Source organism: Leptonychotes weddellii, chromosome 9, assembly GCF_054177405.1.
Source record: "Leptonychotes weddellii isolate Sample4059 chromosome 9, ASM5417740v2, whole genome shotgun sequence".
Classification (NCBI taxonomy): domain Eukaryota; kingdom Metazoa; phylum Chordata; class Mammalia; order Carnivora; family Phocidae; genus Leptonychotes; species Leptonychotes weddellii.
The window spans coordinates 24,234,003-24,256,690 of NC_138377.1; the positions used below are offsets into that span (position 1 = coordinate 24,234,003).

The 22,688-nt window shown below is 42.5% G+C and overlaps 1 protein-coding gene across 6 annotated transcripts in view; it reads left to right on the forward strand.

Annotated features, from left to right (window-relative positions):
- The window catches only part of AREL1 (apoptosis resistant E3 ubiquitin protein ligase 1), a 43,065-nt gene that overhangs the window by 15,997 nt on the left and 4,380 nt on the right, over positions 1-22,688 (forward strand). For 2 of the 6 annotated variants that reach the window (XM_081830221.1, XM_081830222.1), the window contains exons 2-17: positions 101-414; positions 5,297-5,356; positions 6,521-6,747; positions 7,616-7,853; positions 12,102-12,271; positions 12,515-12,695; positions 12,898-13,145; positions 15,035-15,112; positions 16,276-16,417; positions 16,549-16,670; positions 17,645-17,720; positions 18,494-18,603; positions 19,271-19,450; positions 19,620-19,745; positions 21,399-21,528; positions 21,617-21,675. In XM_081830221.1, the coding sequence (XP_081686347.1) occupies positions 5,341-5,356; positions 6,521-6,747; positions 7,616-7,853; positions 12,102-12,271; positions 12,515-12,695; positions 12,898-13,145; positions 15,035-15,112; positions 16,276-16,417; positions 16,549-16,670; positions 17,645-17,720; positions 18,494-18,603; positions 19,271-19,450; positions 19,620-19,745; positions 21,399-21,528; positions 21,617-21,675 (2,103 nt within the window). In that variant the 5' untranslated portion in view covers positions 101-414; positions 5,297-5,340. The remainder of the gene's footprint in view (positions 1-100; positions 415-5,296; positions 5,357-6,520; positions 6,748-7,615; positions 7,854-12,101; positions 12,272-12,514; positions 12,696-12,897; positions 13,146-15,034; positions 15,113-16,275; positions 16,418-16,548; positions 16,671-17,644; positions 17,721-18,493; positions 18,604-19,270; positions 19,451-19,619; positions 19,746-21,398; positions 21,529-21,616; positions 21,676-22,688) is intronic. The other 4 variants (XM_081830223.1, XM_081830224.1, XM_081830225.1 and 1 more) reach the window with 4 other exon arrangements.

Below are 22,688 nucleotides of genomic sequence, written 5' to 3' on the forward strand. Positions count from 1 at the left end.
CCTCTGCCCGTTCTATCTATCTCCTCTTTGTTGTTTTCTGGGCATTCTCTTTCAGAAATAAAAACCTCTTCCACTGACCCTTTTTTTCTCCGTTGAATAGGATCCCGGGACAAGAGAACAGATGCATCCTTTGGCAGTCGATTGCACCCTGCCCTAGAGAGAAGTCCAGGATAATACTTTTGGGCCTATATTTCTCCACCCTGGAATTCATCCAGTTCATTCCAGAAATATTGACCCTCTGCTTCTGTGACACCTCCTCAATGAATGTCTGATGGACAGACACTTTCCGTTTACCTTGCAGCAATTTTCTTTCCTGTGGAGGTTGGAAGAAAAGGTGAATGGTGCCAAAAGTTGCCTGCTTTGGTGAATAGGACTGTTCCACTTGGTTCTCAGAACATGGGCCCTCGTTTAAAGGTAAGAGCATAGAGTAGTTCAGTTTCACTTGGTATTGGGATACAGAACATGGACTCAGTGACCAGTTCCTCAGCCTTTCCAGCAAGGGATAGCTGTTGAAGTGCACAGTTGCAATTAGAATCTCCCTTCTTCCCACCCCTAGAGCACCTCTGAGGATGAAGAGATCAATTCTCTGTTTCTGGGAAATGACTTTTTCACAACTGGTCTTTAAAGGCAGGGCTAAAATTTATTAAATATTGTAATTATGAATCTTTTTTTTTTTTTTTTTTTTTTTATAAAGATTTTATTTATTTATTTGAGAGAGAGAGAATGAGAGAGAGAGAGCGCACATGAGAGGGGGGAGGGTCAGAGGGCGAAGCAGACTCCCTGCCGAGCAGGGAGCCCGATGCGGGACTCGATCCAGGGACTCCAGGATCATGACCTGAGCCGAAGGCAGTCACTTAACCAACTGAGCCACCCAGGTGCCCTAAATATTGTAATTATGAATCTTTAGACTCCTAAAAAAGCAAAGAGTTTTAGAAGATGTATGTTAGTCAACTTTCTAACATTCCCTTGAGAGAGGCACTTTCAAGTATTCCCCCACCCCCGCCTTTTGTAGGTAATGTGAGCCAAAGTACTGTAGTATTAAGCAACTTGCCCGGGATCTTTTAGTAAGCAAGTGATATTCCTGCATTAGATAATTGGTACTGCATTCCATTTTCCTTTGTCATGCTTTATTTTTATTTCAAAATGTTTTAAAAAGGGCCATAAGCATTTATTTTTCTAATTTTAACCTTATGGTGCGACGCCTCACAGTAAGATTAAGTAATGTTTTTCATACATTCTTTTACCTGTTTTTTTCATCTTTCCTCTTCCTGAGTACTTCTCTGTTGCTATGACTCCATCCTTTGTCATGATTTAGTGTCATATGAGGCTTAGAACATTGGGTTTCAGAGTTAGGCACAGGCTTGAGTCTCAGCTGTCACTTAACCAGCTGGGAGATGTTCAGCAAGTTAACTCTCCAAGCCCAGCTTTTGTGTGTGTGTGTGTTTTTTAATCTATAAAATGAGAATAATAGTGTTTATTTTACCAAATTGTTAGGGAGACAATTACTTAGGCTAACACATATAAGGACTTAGTGCTTCACTTATCGTAAGTGACTCAATAAGGATAGGGAGTGAATATTACTTTACTACTACTGTTATTCTGCTAGCTTAGAGAATCACAGTTTGCTGAATTGTATAAAAGCAAGATACTAAAGAGATGAACTTGAAAACAAAATACTCGTGTAGCCAAATGGAATGAATTAGTGTGGCAGAGGCTTAACATACTGCATCTTTGTGCTTGAATTAGACTCGGGAAGAGTTGCAAGATAATTTTATGAAGAAGATGCGTGAGCAGCAGAAAGTGGAGGGTGCTATAGAAACTGTTCTAGAAAAATAAATGCTCAAGATTAGGAAGATAGAACCATAAAACCAGATACCATGCCATGCATGAGAACCTGTGACTCTGGTTGTAGGTATTTGGTACAGACTTGCAGAACTACAGTAAACTGGTAACTTGTGGTCTGAAGAGTTTAAAATCCCTGGCTCAAGTGAATGTACTGCCACTTAGAGAAGTCTTTAAAAACTATATCAGAGAGGAGGTCACATCTAGAAAATTCCTGATCCTTAGGCATTCTGGACAAAGGAAAGAACAGACATTGGACCATATCCATTCAGATATTTCATTCATATTTATTGCAATTACTATATGCAATTACGTTGGATGCCGTGGAGAATTTTGAAGAGTAGTCTTTGCCTCCTATTATTTACCACTCTGAAATATAAAATAAAACAAACATGGGACTAAAATGAAAGAGAATATATATCTCTATAAGATAAATAATAAAGTAATGTGGGCATTCGGAGGAGGGATGGAATTTCTCAGTTGAGACTGAGGGAAGATTTCAGGGAGGGGAGACAGGATTTTCCCTAGACTTAGGGTTAGGAGATTTCCCATGGATGGAGACGTGAGAGGGGAGTAGATAGTCTAGGCAGAGGAAGGGACTTTTGCAAAGCATGGAAATGGGACGTTTCAGAGCTTAGATGTAAAGGTGGAAAGGACTCGAGTCAGGTAGATCATAGGATGAAAACAAGGGACTGTGGGAGATAGGGCCAAGGGGAATGCTGTGGGTGGGGATGGGAGTGGAGACAGAGCAGAGAGAGCCTTGCTGGGGTCAGGAAGAGGACAGAAAATGCTAACAGAATGGAAGTGAAATCTGGAATAAAAGTGATCTGAGTGACAAAGATGGGAAGGTTTGTGACAGCATTCAAGAGGAACAAGACAGGAGGAAAACGTAGAAGGAAGGCAAGTTCAAAATGTGACCAGTTGAGGGGGGCGGTAATTGGAGGGAGAGATGGACCATGAGAGACTATGGACTCTGAGAAACAAACAGGGTTTTGGAGGGGGTGGGGATTGGTAGCCCGGTGATGGGTATTAAGGAGGGCACATACTGCATGGAGCACTGGGTGTTATACTAAAACAATGGATCGTGGATCACCACATCAAAAACCAATGATGTATGGTGACTAACATAACATAATAAAATAAAAAAAAAAAATGTGACCAGTTGAGAAATGGGTAGATATAAAATTAGAATAGTATGAAGAACTTCCATGTAGGCAGAAATTTGAAGTACAGTAAGAAAAGCCATGCCTTTTGTAACTCATGCATTTCCCATTGAAGAAAATGTGGGCCAGTAGAGAGGTTCCCAGAGTTTCCTGCTGGCTCCGACGCAGAGGGATAGTGATGCTGCTACCACTCCTGGGAATGAGTGTAATAATAACTCAAACTGGCAATTCACTGTGTGCCGTATTCTAGGCTGTTCACATGCATTAACTCATTTCATCCTCACAGAGGTATATGCAGATATACCCCATATGATAGATCTATCTACCCCATTTGATAGGTAAGGAAACTGGCTTTCCCTAGAGAGATGAAATAACTTGTCCATGGTCACACTGTGAGAGGCAGAGAATGAGTTTGAACCCGGGGAGTCCATGCCCTCATCCTCTCTATTGTCCTCTTTGCTATATTGTTTGATTTTAGAGTCCTGATGGCTGTGAAGCATTAGATTGAAGTCCTACCACACTAAAGGAGATGGTGCCGTAGAAATGACTAAACCTCAACTCTTTTTATAGCAAGGAGAATTCTGAAGCCTGGCCAGGTCACACACTTGCAGCCTTGGAACTGGTCTGCAGGCCTCTGACTTAACTGCTTGTCCACTGCCTCTCCCAGAAAAGGTTGTCGCAGTTGTCAGAGATAGCACATTGGAATTTTCCCAGCCCTCATGATAATGTGCCATAAATCTGGCATGGTTCTTGTTCTTCCAAGGAGTAAGAGACTTGAGACCACAAGTCCTATAACATCACCACGTGCACTTTATTTTCTTCGGAGTGTTAGAACTTTGCTAAAGACCAGATTTTCATGTCCAGGATCAGATTGGATGACGTCCAACTGAGGGAGTACTTCAGACAGTTAAACTGCCAGTCTGGGTTCTACCAAGTCATCTAGGAAGTCATCTGCATCCTGGAAGTTGCTTTTTTGGATGCTTTTTTGAGAGATGAAAGCAGCTTTCAGCATAAGGTCCCAGGAGATGAGATACTTGTTTGGGAAGGAGGCTCAGTAGTTGTGATCCCAAATTTGGAGTCTATATATTGTCTCTTTATAATAGACCCTTCTGGGAGCAGCCTAATCCATGGATATTGACTGTGCTAATGTTCCCTGTGTGGATTTCTTTTCTAGTAGGACTTTAGACACTAGTCTAAATAGGGATTTCAATGAAACGCGACATGGTCATTCCTCAAATTACCTACTGTCTCTGGATACCATAGACAGTTGCTATGAGAGGAACTAATGGAACTAATGGCCATTTTCTGTCTGTCTCTTAAATTTTTCCAGTACAGTTAGATATAAAAGTAATTTCTTTAAGTAATATTCTAGTGCTGATAAAAGGTACTGGGTTGAGCTAATGTTGATAACCTTTATATACATTGACTTGAAAAGCATGAATTCACCACATTGTAGAATGGAGAGCTTTTACAGCCTATACTAAGGTCAGAACTCGGTGATAAGATACCAATGTCAATGTACATTGCATTTTTCCTTGGTAATACCTTGGGTGGTTCAAACAAGTAATGACGATTGAAGTCTTATTCTGGAAACAAGTTTAATAACAGTGAAAGTTTCCCCTCAAACTCTGGCCTCTGTTTGAATTGTTCTGACCTTAACGGGCATCACTTAGGAGAAATACAGTCTCCTCCTTTTGTTCCTTTCCTTGGCCTTTCTGCTGAGATCCTCTTCCATAGGACCTGTTGTCTGAGTACTAACAGCAAAAATGACTTCTCCTACATGCCCACTGCTTATTACTGGATGACCCATGGTTTGCTTTACTTATATAATGCCAACATGATGATAATAATACTTGCTTTTAAAAAATCCACATTTGATACAGCTATTTCCACTCAGATGAATTACTTCTAGAGGAAAATAGAAGGGGAAAGTGATTCCATTATCCTCTTTGCTTGTGTTAATTAGCACTACTTTGCGAGGGGGAGGGAAACTGTCTTGGGGCCCTGGATCTAAGAAGATGAAAGCCATGTTATTGCATTTTGTAATTAGCACTAGAGCAAGTGGCTGTTTGTGGTATTCTAGGGTGGTCATAGATTGGAAGTCTTTAGAAGGAGTGAAGATGAAGTGACTGTTTCACCGCAGTTTGTCATAGGGCACCTGTCAGGCTAGAGAGAGTGGACAGGGATAGTAAGGCTCGAGTCCGTCAACTCACACCATATGTTCCTTGTCTCTCCCTGAGATGGCTGTTGGGAAGAGTTGGAGAAAAAACTAAACAGGTTTTCTTTTGCAGCTGCAGCTGTGATCCTCGCTGTCTGTCGGCATTGAAGGGACCTGATGTTTTACGTTATTGGTATGTTATGGAAAGAGCTGTCTCTATTATCTTCTTGTTAGGGTTGCTACATCCGTTTTGTCTCCCTGTCTATCCCTTTCCTCTTGAAAATAGACTTAGAAATATTTCTACTCATGCCAGAATGTACCTTCACAGAGCTGACAGTGGAGTTCATTCATTTGGGAAATATTTATTGAGTAATTCTGGTCCGTGCCAGGCAGTGTTTCCTGCCGAGTCAAAGTCGAATAAGGCAAAAATCTGCCTTCAAGAAGTTCATAACATGAATGGGGAGATGGTCAAGGGGGAGAAGAGCTATAATAGGTGAATAGGCAGGAGTCTGAGGGAGCCCGGAAGGGGGAACCCCTAATGCAGGTGAGGATCGGGGAAGGCTTTTGCCAAGTGGACAAGAGAAGGGAAGACTTTCAAATGGAGGGAATAGAATTCACATTCTTTTTAGGACTCTTGTGAGGGCCTAGCCCACGCAGGAAAGGAGGGGATGGGCATTCTGTGTGGCCCATGGTATAGAACCAGGGTCAGCAGACTTTTTCCGTAAAGGGCCAAAGAGTAAATATTTTGGCTTCCCAGGCCATACAGGCTCTGTCACAATTACTGAATTCTGCCAGTTTAGGGCAAAAGCAGCCCTAGACAATATGTAAATGAATAGATGAGGCAGGGTTCTAATAGAACTTTATTTGCAAAAATAGGCAGCGGATGGGATTTGGCCTGTAATTTCTGACCCCTGGTATAGAAGTTCCTCTCTTTGGGGCATCTGGGTGGCTCAGTCAGTTAAGCATCTGACTCTTGGTTTCGGCTCAGGTCATGATCTCAGGGTCGTGGGATCAAGCCCTGGGTCGGGCTCTGCGCTCAGTACAGCATCTGCTTGAGATTCTCTCTCCCTCTCCCTCGCCACTCCCCCTGCTTGCGCATGCTTTCTAAATAAATAAATAAATAAATAAATAAATAAATAAATAAATAAAAATATATATATATATATATATATATATATATAAATCTTAGAAGTTCTTCTCTTCACCCACAGAGGTAGTGACCCACTACAATGTTTCTTTGGAAGTCTTGTTCTCTCATCCTGACTTCTTTTAATTTTTGAAAGATGACTGGCCTTTTCCACAATGAGAAGCTCTGATGTATAACTGGCAGGTGGTATGTGTGTTCTCTTTTACATAGGTGGGATCACAGTGTCTGTGGTTGCATTCTTCTTCACAATTAAGTTCCTCTTTGAGCTTGCCGCACGCGTAGTCAGCTTCCTCCAGAATGAGGACCGTGAGCGCAGAGGGGACCGGACTATTTATGACTACGTGCGGGGAAATTACCTGGATCCCCGGTCTTGCAAAGTCTCCTGGGATTGGAAGGACCCCTATGAGGTGGGCCACAGCATGGCCTTCCGAGTGCATGTAAGGGAATGTTTCTGTCTCCATACCCATTGGGTTTTCTGAATCACTTGCTTTCCAGAGTAGTGCTGGCCTAGAATGTTAACATGTTTCCTTGTTTTTCAGTCATTCCTAGGGACTTAGTAATTGTTACTATCTGGAAGGGTCATAATTTATCATTTTGGTTTAGTAGGTGCTTAGCTTTGAAGATGCATAAAGCTTAATGTTACTTTTTCAAAAGAAGAAAAATATCACCAGAAAGAATAGGTGTTATAGATTGGGGCTTGGCAAACTATGGCCTGAGGGGCCAAATCAGGCCCACCTCTTGTGTCTGTAAATGTAGTTTTATTAGAACACAGCCATACCCATTCATCTTCCTGTATTGCCTGTGGGCTGCTTTTACACTTAATAGTTAACCACAGTTGAGTCGAGTAGCTGTGTATGACCCACAAAGCCACAATATGTACTCTCTGGCCCTTTACAGAAAAGTTTGCCTGCCGGCCCCACTCCCCCAGCCCTGCCTGGTGCTTCAGCTCACCCAGCGCCAGTGGCACCCACTGACTTACCTTCACGTTTGGGTGAGCAGTGGTAATAGAGTAAGAAGGGCGGGTACACAGAGGGGACAGCATTTGTGGTTCAGAAATGTCAAGTTGAAATGGATTCAGCAGTATCTTTTATCTCTGTCTCCTGAACAAGTTAAGAATTTGTTCACGATTCGGTGTTTTCTCTGAGGTGTGGCGTTTCTCTCTGTGTCTGTGGGGAGGACTGTAGGAACAGTGGGTACTGGGATTTGCCAGCTACCTCGTGCCTCCCCACACTATCTCGAGTTAGGTGGGAAACAGTTGTCTCCTCCTGCTCACTAACAAGTGCCCCTCGTCTCCCCCCACCGCAGTTATTCTACAAGAACGGGCAGCCTTTCCCGGCACATCGGCCGGTGGGACTGAGAGTTCACATCTCTCATGTCGAGCTGGCAGTGGAAATTCCAGTGACCCAGGAAGTCCTCCAGGAGCCCAGTTCCAACGTGGTCAAGGTGGCCTTCACTGTGCGCAGGGCGGGGCGTTACGAAATCTCGGTGAAGCTTGGTGGATTAAACGTGGCCTACAGTCCCTACTATAAGATTTTTCAGCCTGGTATGTTCTTTCTTCTTTTTTTCCTCCCTGTCTCCATCCCTTCCTTCCTGTATGTTTCTTTCTTGCTTTTTAAAAATACACCTTTATTAAGATTTAATTCACACGCCACATCATCCGTCCAGTTAAAATATACAGTTAAATGGTTTTAAAAATTTAGAGTTGTGCAGTCGGCACTGCAGTTTGTTTTAGAGCATTTTTCATCACCCTCAAAAGAAATCGATACCCATTAACAGTCATTCCCCATTTACCCCAAACCTCCCCATCCCTAAGTAACCATTTACCTACTCTGTAGATTTACCTCCTCCAGACATTTTATATAAGTGTAGTCATAAAATATATGACCTTTTGTGACTGCCTCTTTCGCTTAGCATAATGCTTTTAAGGTTTATTCATGCTGTAGCTTGAATCAGTGCTTCATTTCTTTTTCTTGCTAAATGACATTCTATTGTATGGATATACCACCTTTTATTTATCCATTTGTCAGCTGATGGACATTTGGGTTGTTTTTGCTTTTGGCTGCTGTGAATAATTCTGCTGTGAACTTTTGTGTCCAAGTTCTTGTGTGGACGTACGGTTTTATTTTCTCTAGGAGTGGAATTGCTGGGTCATCAGCCTAGTAAGTTCTTAAGGGGTATGGGTGCCAGAATAGACAAAAGGTAAATTCTTCTGATTTTTGAAATCTTTTCAAGTAAAAGCCCCTTGACCCTAACTCCACCCTTACTGCCCGTATGTGTTTTCCTTCTCATGGCTGAGTGTCTGCCCACACTGCTGATATCTAAGAATTGAGACCTCTCTCTTTACTTTTTTTCCCCACTCATATCCTTTATGCCAGATAATAGATGCTCACCGACTTTGAAGCCTAAAGGTGTAATCTCTGATTTCTGATTCTGCAACAAATCTGTTTAGTGTGTTAACCATCCTGTCTGCTCTGTGTGCCCTGCCTTGGCTTCCTTTTGAGGGTGTCGTTAAGTATTGGCCAGGTTGGTATCCACAGAAATGAGAGGAGTTTGGGAACATTTTGGAGTCAAACGATAAGAAGAGGAGCCTTAAGAAGATTTGTGTATCTTTGCTTGACTGGTCCTTAGTTTTCTTTCTCTTATAACAGTGGAAGGCTGTGGACAAGGTGGCTCCCAAGCCACATCCCTCTCCATGTATCTCCTCCTTTACTTCAGTGACTCACCCACAGACTCCCTTCCACAGGAATTATCATCACCCCACCTCCTTGCCACCAGTGGAGAACAGTTCATATCCTTACAATATGTCTCAGCCTTTTATTTTTAAATTAAAATTAAACTCTTCATTTTGAGATAATTGTAGTTCTCCTGCAGTTTAAAAAATAATACAGAGGGATCTGGTGTACCCTTGACCCAGTTTCCCCCAATGGTTGTGAGATCTTATAAAACTAAAGTACAATATCACAGCCAGGTTATTAACATTGATACAGTCAAGGTGCGAAACATTTCCATCACCACAAGGATCCTTATGTTGCCTTTTTATAGCCACATATTTTCCCTCCCCCACCCACCTGTTTCTTAACCCCTGGCAGCCCACTAATCTCTTCTCCATTTCTATAATTTTGTCATTTCAAGAATGTTATATAAATGGAATTATATTGGACATCTGGGTGGCTCAGTTGGTTAGGCATCTGCCTTCAGCCCACGGGGGGCTCCCTGCTCCACGGGGAGTCTGCTTCTCCCTCTTCCTTTGCCCCTCCCCCCACTTTTGTGCTCTCTCTCTCTCTCTCAAATAAATAAAATAAATAAAATCTTTAATAAATGGAATTATATTTCACTCAGTCTAATTCCCTGGAGATTCAGCCAAGTTGTTGAGTGTACCAGTAGTTGGTTCCTTTTTATTTCTGAGAAGTATTCCACAATGTGAATGTACCATAGTTTGTTTAACCATCACCAGTTGAAGGACATCTGGGTTGTTTTCAGTTTGGGGCTGTGATGAATAAACCTATGAGAATTCATGCACAGGTTTTTGTGTGAACATACGTTGTCATTTCTTTTGGTGTAAATGCCCAGGAATATAATTGCTGGGTCATATGGTAGTTACACACTTAGTGTTTTTTTTTTTAAAGATTTTATTTATTTGACAGAGAGAGACACAGCAAGAGAGGGGACACAAGCAGGGGGAGTGGGAGAGGGAGAAGCAGGCCTCCCGCTGAGCAGGGAGCCCGATGCGGGACTTGATTCCAGGACCCTGGGATCGTGACCTGAGCTGAAGGCAGATGCTTAATTGACTTGAGCCACCCAGGCGTCCCAAGGATGTGGTAGTTTTAATCTGCATTTCCCTAATGGTTAATGATGCTGTACATCTTTTCTTTTTTTTTTTTTTTTTTTTTTTAATGATGCTGTACATCTTTTCATGTGCTTATTTGCCATTTGTGTATCTTCTTTGGTGAAATGTCTTTTGCCTATTTTCTAATTGGATGTTTTTGGTTTTTACTATTGAGAATTCTTTATATATTCAACATACTAGTCCTCTGTTATATATATAGTTTGCAAATATGTTCTGTCCTTTTTTTTTTTTTTAAAGATTTTATTTATTTATTCATGAGAGATAGAGAGAGAGGCAGAGGCAGAGGGAGAAGCAGGCTCCCCGCGGAGCAGGGAGCCCGATGCGGGACTCGATCCCAGGACCCTGGGATCATGACCTGAGCTGAAGTCAGACGCTTAACCGACTGAGCCACCCAGGCGTCCCTGTCCTTTTTTTTTTTTAAGATTTTATTTATTTATTTGAGAGCGAGAAAGCATGAGTGGGGAGGGGCAGAGGGAGAACAAGAAGCAGGCTCCTTGCTGAGCACGGAGCCTGATGTGGGGCTCGATCCCGGGACTCCAGGATCATGGCCTGATCACCTGATAACTGACAGAGCCACCCAGGCACCCCTGTTCTATCAATCTTTAGCCTTTCTTTTTATCCCCTTCACAAGGTCTTTCACAAAGCAAAAGTTTTTAATTCTGATGAAGTCAGTTTATTAATTTTTTCTTTTAAGGATCATGCTTTAGGTATCTGAGAACTCCGTGACTAGTTCTAGATCCTGAAGATTTCCTCCTGTTTTTTTCCCGAGAAGTTTTACATTTTATATTTAAGGCTGTGATCCATTTTTGGTTAATTTTTGTATACTGTGTCAAGATTTTTTTTTTCCTTATAGATGTCTAGTTGTTCCAGCACCATTTGTTGAAAAGACCATCTTTCCCCTATTACATTGCCCTTTTTTTGTACCTTTGTTAAAGATAGGTTAGGCATATTTGCAGGGGTCTATTTCTGGGTCCTCTGTTCTGTACCATTGATCTATGGGTCTGTCCCTCCATCAATACTACAGAATCTGGATTACTGTGGCTATACAGTAAATCCTGAAATTGGGTAAACTTTACTCTTTTTCAGGATTGTTATTTGCTACTCTAGATCCTTTCTCTTTCCATACAAATTTTAGAACACTATTTTCTATATCTACAAATACTCTCGCTGAGATTTTGATAAGAATGGTATTAAACCAGGGCGCCTGGGTGGCTTAGTCGTTAAGCATCTGCCTTCGGCTCAGGTCATGATCCCAGGGTCCTGGGATCGAGCCCCGCATCGGGCTCCCTGCTCTGCCGGGAGCCTGCTTCTCCCTCTCCCACTCCCCCTGCTTGTGTTCCCTCTCTCTCTGTGTCTCTCTCTGTCAAATAAATAAACAAAATCTTTAAAAAAAAAAAAAAAAAAGAATGGTATTAAACCTGTATATTACTTGGGGAGGATTGACATCTTTACTATGTTGAATCTTCCAGTTCATAAACATGGTAACCTCTGACTTTATACAGACTCTTCATTTCTTTCATATGCATTTTGTAGTTTTCAACGTAGGAGTCTTGTACATTTGTCCTTAGATTTGCACCTGTTTCAGGGGGTTTTTTTGTTTTTTGTTTTTTTGCTTGTTTCTTTGTTTTGTGGTTGTTTAGCACTTATTTCTGAGGCCTGCCTCACTTGTAGGTTCCCAGTGGGACTGTAGGCACTATGGAACTCTCAGTTCTGTTTCCTGTGAGTCCTTTTCTCATTTTGTTTAGTGCAGCATTGGTTGGAAATTTGTGAAAATGAGTCCCTCAGTTCATTGGAATGAATCTCTTTCTTTTTCTCGTCCTCTTAATGGTGGTGTTTATCCCTAGGAATTGGGTGGGGCCCAGCTCCCTGGGACTCACTGATTGAGGAGAACTTTGTGCTCTGAAAAGCCCCCCTCTAAGGATTAGATTCCACTGTCTGTTCCAGGAATGGTGGTTCCTTCCAAGACCAAGATAGTGTGCCATTTTTCTACTCTGGTGTTGACCTGTGGACAGCCACACACCCTTCAAATAGTGCCCCGAGATGAGTATGACAACCCTACCAACAATTCCGCATCCTTGAGAGATGAGCACAATTACGGTGTGTCCATCCATGAGGTAAGCAGCTTCCCTTCCTCATCTGTGTGCTCCTTCTCTGTCATTCTCACCCCTTCTCATTCACTTCCTCTTGTCTCCACCCTGACTTCTGTGCTGTCCTTCCTTCGTCTGGCAGTGCCCATCTCATGAGTAATTATGAAACTTAGATCAGCTTGTAGATAGGAAAGTTCGTTGTGAAGAGTAAAGTGCCATGCAGTAGGGACAATTCTATATGTTCAGTGATGCTCTGTTTTCCTCCCATAGCTCGGTCCTCAAGAAGAAGAGAGCACTGGTGTCTCGTTTGAGAAGTCAGTGACATCCAACAGGCAGACCTGCCAGGTGTTCTTGCGACTCACCCTGCATTCTCGTGGCTGCTTCCATGCCTGCATTTCATACCAAAATCAGCCAATCAATAATGGTGAATTTGACATTATTGTCCTAAGTGGTGAGTTGAAAGAAAAGCTGTGATTTAGTCCCATTCCCAGACCACTCGTTCTTTGTGTGTCTGCATCGTTCAGCCCAGCCTCACACACATTTGCTATTTACCAAACTTGGCTTAGAGTCCTGTGGACTAAAGGTCTAGTGATAGGTCGTCTCTTTTCTCCCCCGTCTCCTACTTTAAAACCTTGTTCCTTGTTACGCTTCAGAGAATGAGAAGAATATTGTTGAACGCAATGTGTCCACCTCAGGAGTGAGCATTTACTTTGAGGCTTATCTTTATAATGCTACCAACTGTACCAGCACGCCCTGGCACCTTCCGCCCATGCACATGAGCTCCTCCCAGCGCCGGCCTTCTACAGCTGTGGAGGAGGAAGATGAAGATTCACCTTCTGAGTGCCAGACCCCTGAGAAGGTGAAGAAACCAAAGAAGGTGTACTGCTATGTGTCACCAAAGGTTGGACCTCCCATTCTTTTTTTTTTTCTTTTGAGAGTTTATTTATTTGAGATAGAGCACGCGTGTGAGAGAGAAAGCACGAGCGGGGGCAGAAGGAGAGGGAGAGGCAGGCTCCCCACTGAACAGGGAGCCCGATGCAGGGCTCAATCCCAGGACCCCGGGATCGTGACCTCAGCCAAAGGCAGACACTTAACCAACTGAGCCACCCAGGCGGCCCTAGACCTCCCATTTCTTGTCTCAAAATCCCCCTGCCTGAACCTGCATATAATCGGCTGTTGGTAAAAAACCACAAAGTATTAGTGTGAGAATCAGGGCAAGATCATTGACTTGTAGGGTTTCTGGGATACTAAGAGAGGCTACTTAAGGTTGAGCAGCAGATTGTGCCCCCTCTTTTGCTGCACCTGTTTGGCTTGGACGAGGTGAAAACTCTCTCTAGAGATTCTGCGTACCCTGGTGCTTTAGGCACCAGAGGTGGTCTTTGATTACTCCTGGGAAGATTTTTCAAGGCATGGCTCTTAGAATTTTAAAGAAAGCTACTTTTGACCATTAAAAATTTTTCGCTGGTATAAAAATTACTGTTGGCCCTTTATGCTGTTTTGAAACAATTTGCTCTTTCATTCTGTGCTTTGTGAAACCACAATAGATGCATGTCACTATCAGGCAACAAGATTGGAATAGAGAAATTTTGGCAGAGGCAAGGAGGTGAGCTCCCAAGGCCCCTGAGCTGAGAGGCACTTTGTGTTAGGAATTTTCTTTTTAATGTTTATATTTTGCTTAGTCATTCAGATCGCAGAAAAGAAGAACTCTTGAAACATCCTGTTACATCCCTTTAATCTCATAACCAAAACAGAGTACTAATTTCGTTCTACTTCAGACTTTGCTACGTGTCATTTATCATTTAAAAATCTAGCCCTGGGCGCCTGGGTGGCTCAGTTGGTTAAGCGACTGCCTTCGGCTCAGGTCATGATCCTGGAGTCCCGGGATCGAGTCCCGCATGGGGCTCCCTGCTCCGCAGGGAGTCTGCTTCTCCCTCTGACCCTCCTCCCTCTCATGCTCTCTGTCTCTCATTCTCTCTGTCTCAAATAAATAATAAAATAAAATCTTTAAAAAAAAAAAATCTAGCCCTACTTTGGACTAGGGGAATGGGAATGAGGGCCAGGGTGAGGTAATGAAACAAGATTGACTATGAAGTGATAACTGTTAAGGCTCATTGTACCATTTTCTCTTCTTTAGTATGTGTTTGAAATTTTCTTCATGAAGAATTTTTTAAAAATCAAAAGTCCTGATCTATACATGTAGATAACAGTATTTTTAAATTAAAAGTTATTGTTTTGTCTTTTCCTTTTTTTATAACAGTATAAAGAGACCCTTCTTTAGTCTTACGTATTTTTATGAACTTTTTTGTTTGAAACCACACCACCACCTTCACACATACCCCACCCCTCACCTGCCCTCCCGGGACGGATCCTTGGTACCATTCTAATAGAGTTAAAGCAGTGGGTGTAGGCCATTGGTATCTCCTGTCCACTGAGGAAGTTTGAGCAGCACCCAGCTGAACAGAGGGAGATTTTGATAGTTTCTAGGTGAAATGTTTACTCCTAAAGTAAAACCTGATCTCAGACATTTAGAAATGGTGGTGAAACTTGAATGTTAAGATTATGAAATGTCTCTATGTGAAATTGCATTGTCAGAGTAATATTTTTGATTTGCGTATTTTAAGATAGAATTGATGTTATTGATTTGATGTTAGTACTAAAATCTATCCTCTTTGTCCCTATAGGGAAAAGGTTATGAGGAATGGAGTAGGGACTCTGATTTTTTTATTATGATACCCCAATAGACCCTTTCTATTTATCATTCACTTCCTTTTCTGTATTTTCGTCCTCCAGCAATTCTCAGTGAAGGAGTTCTACCTGAAAATTATTCCCTGGCGCCTTTATACCTTCCGAGTGTGCCCAGGAACAAAAGTAAGTTGGACCTTACATCTGGTTCATGCTGAGGAGACTTCAACCCTGGAATGTTTCCGCCTTTTCTTTTTTCCTAGAAGGGCTTTTGGTGTTTCTGGAAGTTCTTATCGTGCACATAGGATTCATTGCCAAATCAAGAAAGGGTCCTTTTCTCCTCACAACATGGCATGAAGAAAATAGAAGTTCTAGAGGGACACATGCCTACAGAAACAGGAGTTAGTAGCAAGTCAGAATTCTTCAACAGTTATCTTTTGCCACTGAGACTAAGTTAATGGAGAGGGCGTTGGCAGTTCTGGCCCAAACTTGGTTTCCCAGTGTGCTGAAGTAAACTCTTTTAGAATGAGCATTCTCATGTATTAAAAACATTTGTTTTAACTTCTCTGAGCTTTTGAAATCTAAAAGTGAATTGCTTTCCTCCAGCCAGTCTGCCCAACCTCGTCAGGTAGTCATTTGTATCTTATATATCTTTTTTTTAAGATTTTATTTATTTATTTGAGAAAAAGAGTACGAGCAGGGGGAGGGGCAGAAGGAGAAGCAGGCTCCCCACTGAGCAGGGAGCCCAACCTGGAGCTTGATCCCAGGACCCTGGGATCATGACCTGAGCCAAGGCAGACACTTAACCGACTGAGCCACCAGGTACCCCTGTATCTTATATATCTTTACTGCCTTCATCCTTCTTACATTTTATGTTAGGAGGGCTGTAGTGTTGCCTGTGATCCTCACTAAATCCAGTCTCTGTGACTCAAATAATTTAAAGTACAATTGGATTATAGAGCACTGAGATGAAGAACAAGGCGAGGGCGCCTGGGTGGCTCAGTTGTTAAGCGTCTGCCTTCGGCTCAGGTCATGGTCCCAAGGTCCTGGGATCGAGCCCCGCATCGGGCTCCCTGCTCCGTGGGAAGCCTGCTTCTCCCTCTCCCACTCCCCCTGCTTGTGTTCCTGCTCTCTCTGTCTCTCTCTCTGTCAAATAAATAAATAAATAAATAAATAAATAAATAAAATCTTAAAAAAAAAACCAAGGCGATATACTCCTAGGAGATGCTCACTTAGAGAAGACAGGCTTAATTTGTTTATTGGTTGGTACCGAAGGTTAGGGATATGGAAAGTTTTTGCTGGATTTGAGGGTTTTATAGATTAACGCCTTCTTTTTTTTCCTTTGTTAGTTTTCATACCTTGGCCCTGACCCTGTTCATAAGCTCCTCACACTGGTGGTAGATGATGGCATTCAACCACCTGTGGAGCTTAGCTGTAAGGAGAGGAACATTCTAGCAGCCACTTTCATCCGCTCCCTCCATAAGAATATAGGTAAGATTGGACAGGGATTCCGACAGGAAAGGCAGCGAACCCAGCCACCCTGGGCATCTGAAGGTGCGGGGTGGGCTGCACAGATGTCTTGTAACGAGGCTGTCATCATGATGGATCTTTTTACTCCTCAGGAGGCTCTGAGACCTTTCAGGACAAGGTGAACTTCTTCCAGCGAGAGCTTCGGCAGGTACATATGAAAAGACCACATTCCAAAGTCACCCTGAAGGTCAGCAGGCATACCTTGTTGGAATCGGTGCGTAAAGTTTCATTTCCATCATCAGTTGTCAGGGTTTTGCAACTAGAAACCTCTTTGGTGTTTGGTTTTATCCTCCAGGTCATCTTTCTTAGGGAACCCAAATTTGTCTTCTCTTTAAACATATCTATTAAAGACTGCTCTTCTCTGTGTCTGATTATACTAAGTTTGGGGTGGATTTGTTCAAGACATATGACTGAGGGGAGAGACTAGTTGACACATTGGCTTTACAATCTGTACTGAGCTAGTTCCTGAACCATCTCATGGAACTTCTCCGTGGGGGAGGTAGAAGCAGTTGTTACAGAAGAGCATTCTTGTTCTTGAATCCCTGGAAGAGAAGAGCTTTTGTTGGGTTAAAAGGAAATGATTTCTGTTGTCACTCTGGTCTGATGGAAAAGGAACACCTGATGTGTGTCTGTCTCCACCGAGCAGACACTGGCATAGCTCTCGCATTCCTCAAGAATGAGAAGCCTTGGTCCCTGTCCAGAAAGTGTTTGTGATGTTTGGCTCTGGTAGGTGTGACTGGAAACCCCTTTTCTCAGCCACATTGTCCGTGTGGCATGGCTCCCTGTCTGAACGCAGCCTTGGGGATAGAGAGTTCCAGTGGACGCTGTACTTCACTGAAAACCAGGACTCCTTGGTTCTCTTGCTGACAGCTTACTAATTTGAGTCCTTTTATTTCTTTATGTAAGAGTTTTCTCATTAGTAAAATGAACATTTAAAAAAAAACTTCAACTTCCCAACAAAGCAACGGTGTAAAGATGAATTAAATTGTTTTTTAAAATCTTAAAATTTCTTCCGGAGATATGTGCATTTTAAATATGAAATGATATGATTAAAGTTTATGAGTACTGTATCTCCTCCAAGTACTAACAGTTAAAGGGACAGTGGCAATGTTCTTGTGTTTTCGTCTCTAACACCCAAGAGATGCCTGCCGGTCTTCTGACAGTCTCCTTCCCTTAACTGCTTTTCAGTCTCTGAAAGCCACTCGGAATTTCTCCATCTCAGACTGGAGCAAGAACTTTGAAGTGGTTTTCCAAGATGAAGAAGGTCAGTTTTAAAAGCTTATGTTCATTTTCTTTAACTCTCTTCCCCACTCCTCCCCTCCTCCTTACCTGCTCTACACAAATCACAAAAATATCCCCCCTACCCCTGCCCCTGCCCAAGCGTATTTTTCCAAAGGAAAAAGAAGTCATGAGTTGAAGCAGAAAAGGGGGTGTTGTCAGGCCAGGTGGCTTGGTGGAGCTGTAGAGCGTAGACATGGGGACTGGGGGAGGGCGGGTAAGCTCCAAGAGTCTGGACCGGATGGGAAAGTAACCGTGTAGAACAAGAGAAATGTCCATTTCCTGGGACCTCTGATCTCCTGTGTTTCCATACTAGGGGACATTAACCTAGTGAGTAGAATATATCTTGAATCCTATAATCCTACAGAAAGGGGTGGGATTTCAAAAAAAAAAAAAAAGCCACCGTTTATGTGGGTGAGGGGAGTGGGGAAACACTAATGTGGGATGGAAGGAAGGTGGAGAGTGTCGAACGATGAATCGATGAGCACAAGCGATAAGAGGTGGTAGGTCAGAATCGCTTTTTTTTTTTTTTAAGATTTATTTAGAGAGAGAGTGCGTGTGCCAGCAGGGGGAAGGGCAGAGAGAGGAGGGAGAGAGAGGGAGAGCATCCCAAGCAGACTCCCTGCTGAGCGCAGAGCCCAGTTCGGGGCTCGATCTCATGACCCTGAGACCATGACATGAACCGAAGTCAGGAGTTGGATGCTTAACCAACTGAGCCACCCAAAGCACCCCACATTTTATTTTTATTATACTTTTCAGCTCTGGACTGGGGAGGGCCTCGCCGGGAATGGTTTGAGCTCATCTGCAAAGCACTATTTGATACCACCAATCAACTCTTCACCCGATTCAGTGACAACAACCAAGCATTAGTGAGTTTATGACTTCCTCATGGGTGGGTGGAAAATGTCAATTGTGTTATAATGGATAGTCTAAGAAGGATTTGAGATCCTGAAACTGTCCTGGGAATTTGACAACCTGTGTCTTTTTCTTAATTTTGATACTGACAATATGAACCCAAATTAGATTGCCTCCCTCCTCTTTGCCTTTATTATTTCGTCTGTAAAATAAGAGAATGCAGATAGATGAGTATTTGACTAAAATATAGTGCAGTGGCTATCTGCTAATTATTATAATGATTAGGCCACTTTCTCAAACCACACCTAAAGCCATTGTACTCTGTACTAGATCTTTGACTAGGCAGAGGTATCGGGAGTAGAGAAGTAGACTTTGTTTGAAAGAAGTTCTGGTTTAGGGTAAAGGTATCACATCATCCACTGGTTAACTTCCATACTCAGCCAGGAACTACAAACTTAATGTGAAATTTTTCTACTTACTGTAGGTCCCTCTTTGCCCTCCATCTTCCAGTCACTCTAAATTACTCATGGTAGCTACTGAATAACTAATGTCATTTAGATGACTCTTTGATTCTAACACTGAAATTCTTGCTACCTTGGGATAGAGTTGATGGGGAGGGTCTTTCCGGAACTAAGCTTGAAGAAAAATGGCCCAGAGCCTTTTAATCTCTTTCTTTGACAGGTACATCCCAACCCTAATCGCCCCGCTCATCTGCGCTTGAAGATGTATGAGTTTGCAGGGCGGCTGGTGGGCAAGTGTCTCTATGAGTCCTCTCTAGGAGGAGCCTACAAGCAACTGGTCCGAGCTCGCTTCACCCGCTCTTTTTTGGCCCAAATCATAGGACTACGTATGCATTACAAGGTAAAGTCTTAGGTATACATTTTTTTACCAAGGACTCTGGCCATTAATTCTGGAATCCCTCCGCCCTGAGCTCATTATTCTTAAGGTTGAAGGGGTAAGTGGTTCCAAACAGTTACAGATTTCATTTCTGGGTAAGAGTCATCACGTTCTGTTCTTTCTGTCTTCTCAGTACTTTGAAACAGATGACCCAGAATTCTACAAATCTAAAGTTTGCTTCATCCTCAACAATGACATGAGTGAGATGGAGCTGGTCTTTGCAGAAGAGAAATATAACAAATCAGGTCAATTGGATAAGGTGAGAAAGAGAACCAAAGCCTGTGGGTCCCATGGTTCCCGGCCTCCTCTGGAGCAGGGCTACCTAATGGAGCTTTCTGTAATTATGGAAATGTTGTTTATCTGTGCTGTCTTTGAACACCCAAAATGTACCTGGTTATTCACCAAGGAACTGAATTTTTCACTTTATTCTCATTAAATGTAAATAGGCATGTGGGCGGCTGGTGGGCAAGTGTCTCTATGAGTCCTCTCTAGGAGGAGCCTACAAGCAACTGGTCCGAGCTCGCTTCACCCGCTCTTTTTTGGCCCAAATCATAGGACTACGTACGATTAGGGTTGGGATGTACCTGTCAAAGAAAGAGATTAAAAGGCTCTGGGCCATTTTTCTTCAAGCTTAGTTCCGGAAAGACCCTCCCCATCAACTCTATCCCAAGGTAGCAAGAATTTCAGTGTTAGAATCAAAGAGTCATCTAAATGACATTAGTTATTCAGTAGCTACCATGAGTAATTTATTCTCATTAAATGTAAATAGGCATGTGAGGCTAGTGGCAACCATATCAGGACACTGCATCCCACACGGGATGATCTTGGTCCATATGATGGAGCAAAAGACATATGTACCCATATAGCCCACCCATTCCTACTTCCCAGTAGAAAAAGAACTGAGTGAAAATCAAGTGTCCCTGCACAAGCAGCCTTGGGAGGGAAGGCAGTATCTTTCTCAACTTAAGTGGTCGTGAAATAGGTAACTCCTATTTTAACGCTGTGCCTGTGTATTTTTCGGCTTTTTTACTAGAAAATTATTAGCCGAAACATTTCTTTTTTAATTAAAAAAATTTTCTTTTTGGCCAAAAACATTTCCTTTTTTTAAGATTTTATTTATTTATTTGACAGAGAGAGAGAGAGAGAGATCACAAGTAGGCAAACAGGCAGGCAGGCAGAGGGAGAAGAAGGCTTCCCACTGAGCAGGGAGCCCGATGTGGGGCTCGGTCCCAGGACCCTGGGATCATGACCTGATCCGAAGGCAGACGCTCAACTGACTAAGCCACCCAGTCACCTCAGCCAAAAACATTTCTGATGCAAATTTGATTCTGTTTATGTTATGGGGTTAAATAGTATCAGATGGTGATGACAATAAAGTTGCAGTAATACACCATCGAAAGCAAAATAGCAACAACTAACGAATTGTGACCACTGATACCATTGTATGCATAATCCCGTGGCCTCCGGGAACACATTGGGAAGATAAATGAACAGTGGTTCCCATCTTAGAATTTCTGAAATCTAAAAAGACTTCTTCACTACTTATCTGGCCTTATTTATTGTCAGATAAATCAGCTCAGGGGTTTAAGAGAAAAGGTCATGAGGGGCTTAATTTTGGATCATAGAGACATCAGCATATTGCTAACAAGGAACCATGACATCGTCCTGTTGCATCACCGTGGTTTGACCTGGTCAGAGAAGACTCTCTCCGATACCCTAGTAGCCAGTGGATTAGGCAACAATGGTAGGACCGCTGAAGCTTAGTAATTGTATAAAACCAGATGTGTTGAGAGGTTGAGTGTGCCGCAGAAACTCATGACTGTGGCTGGGTTTACAGGCCATACCGGGCAGGTGTCATCTAATCAATTCCCATCCACAGCCTCCCCCATCTGTCTTTTGCCTTTTCTTTCAGGTTGTAGAACTCATGACAGGTGGAGCTCAAACCCCAGTCACCAATGCAAATAAAATCTTCTATTTAAATTTATTGGCCCAATATCGTCTGGCCAGTCAAGTGAAAGAGGAGGTGGAACACTTCCTAAAAGGTGAGAGCCCGTCTACTCTCGGCCTTGAGATTAAAAACTCCTGAATCCATGGTGTGGGTATGGCTTTAACTCGGCCACTTTGTTTCAGGCCTGAATGAGTTGGTCCCTGAGAACCTTTTGGCTATTTTTGATGAAAACGAGCTTGAGGTAAGTGCTTACAATTGCAGAACCCCCCATTCTTGACCGGGTAAGTGAGTGTGCCCACAGGAACCAGCTCCTTACACCTTCTGTTGTGAGATGCAGTGGGAAAGTCCTTCATGCAAGAGTTGGTTTCACTTTTGTCACTCTTCCATGCATTGCCGCTGTCTCCAGCTTTCAGAACGTTAGAATGTGAACGTTAGAAACCAAATAACTAATTATTTTTGAAGAGTAATAATTAATAGTCATTTATTCATCCAGTATTAGTGATACAGGTTGAAGAGTAAAGAACCTTGGTATTGTGTACAGTCCTTGTAAATCCTGTGACACTTAAAGTTGATTTAAGGGAATAATAGAATTTATTTGTTCAGGAGACATGGATGTTTGAAGCACTGGAGAGCTAGCAGTGAATAGGACAGAGTCCCTACCCTCATGGAGCTACATTCCAGGGAAGGAGACAAACCAAAAGATGTGACATATTTCACAGTTTTTTGCTACAACACTATACAGTTAATATATTCTTATTGCAGACCCTGTAACAACCGAAAAATGGACCTAAGATGGTGAATACCATTCTGTAATTATCAAAACAGAAGTTGTGGGCAAAAAATAAAATCAGGTGGTCATTGATCTGTTGCTCACAAATGATACATACATGGCAAGGTGTTGGTTCCAACTTGCCACAGCCTTTATGAGGAGTGTGTTTTTGCAAACGGTTTCCTATAAGGAGATTCTTCTTCAGAAATGAGAAAACAAAAAATAGTTTCTGGTGGTCTTGTACAGTGTTTATTCTTATTAACTGAATTGGCCTTGAGAACAAGAATCAAAGTCGTGTGCGATTTTTGTCACATTTGTACCTTCAGACATGAAATTCAAACAAAATGAATGCCCCATCTCTCACCCTTAAGGTCACCCCAATAGACCTGTCACCTAATGCTGTTATTTTTTGGGCTGAGGAACATCAACTGTATTTCGGTTTATCATGAAGCATAACCTTTGTAACAATTTGTAAAAGTGAAGAG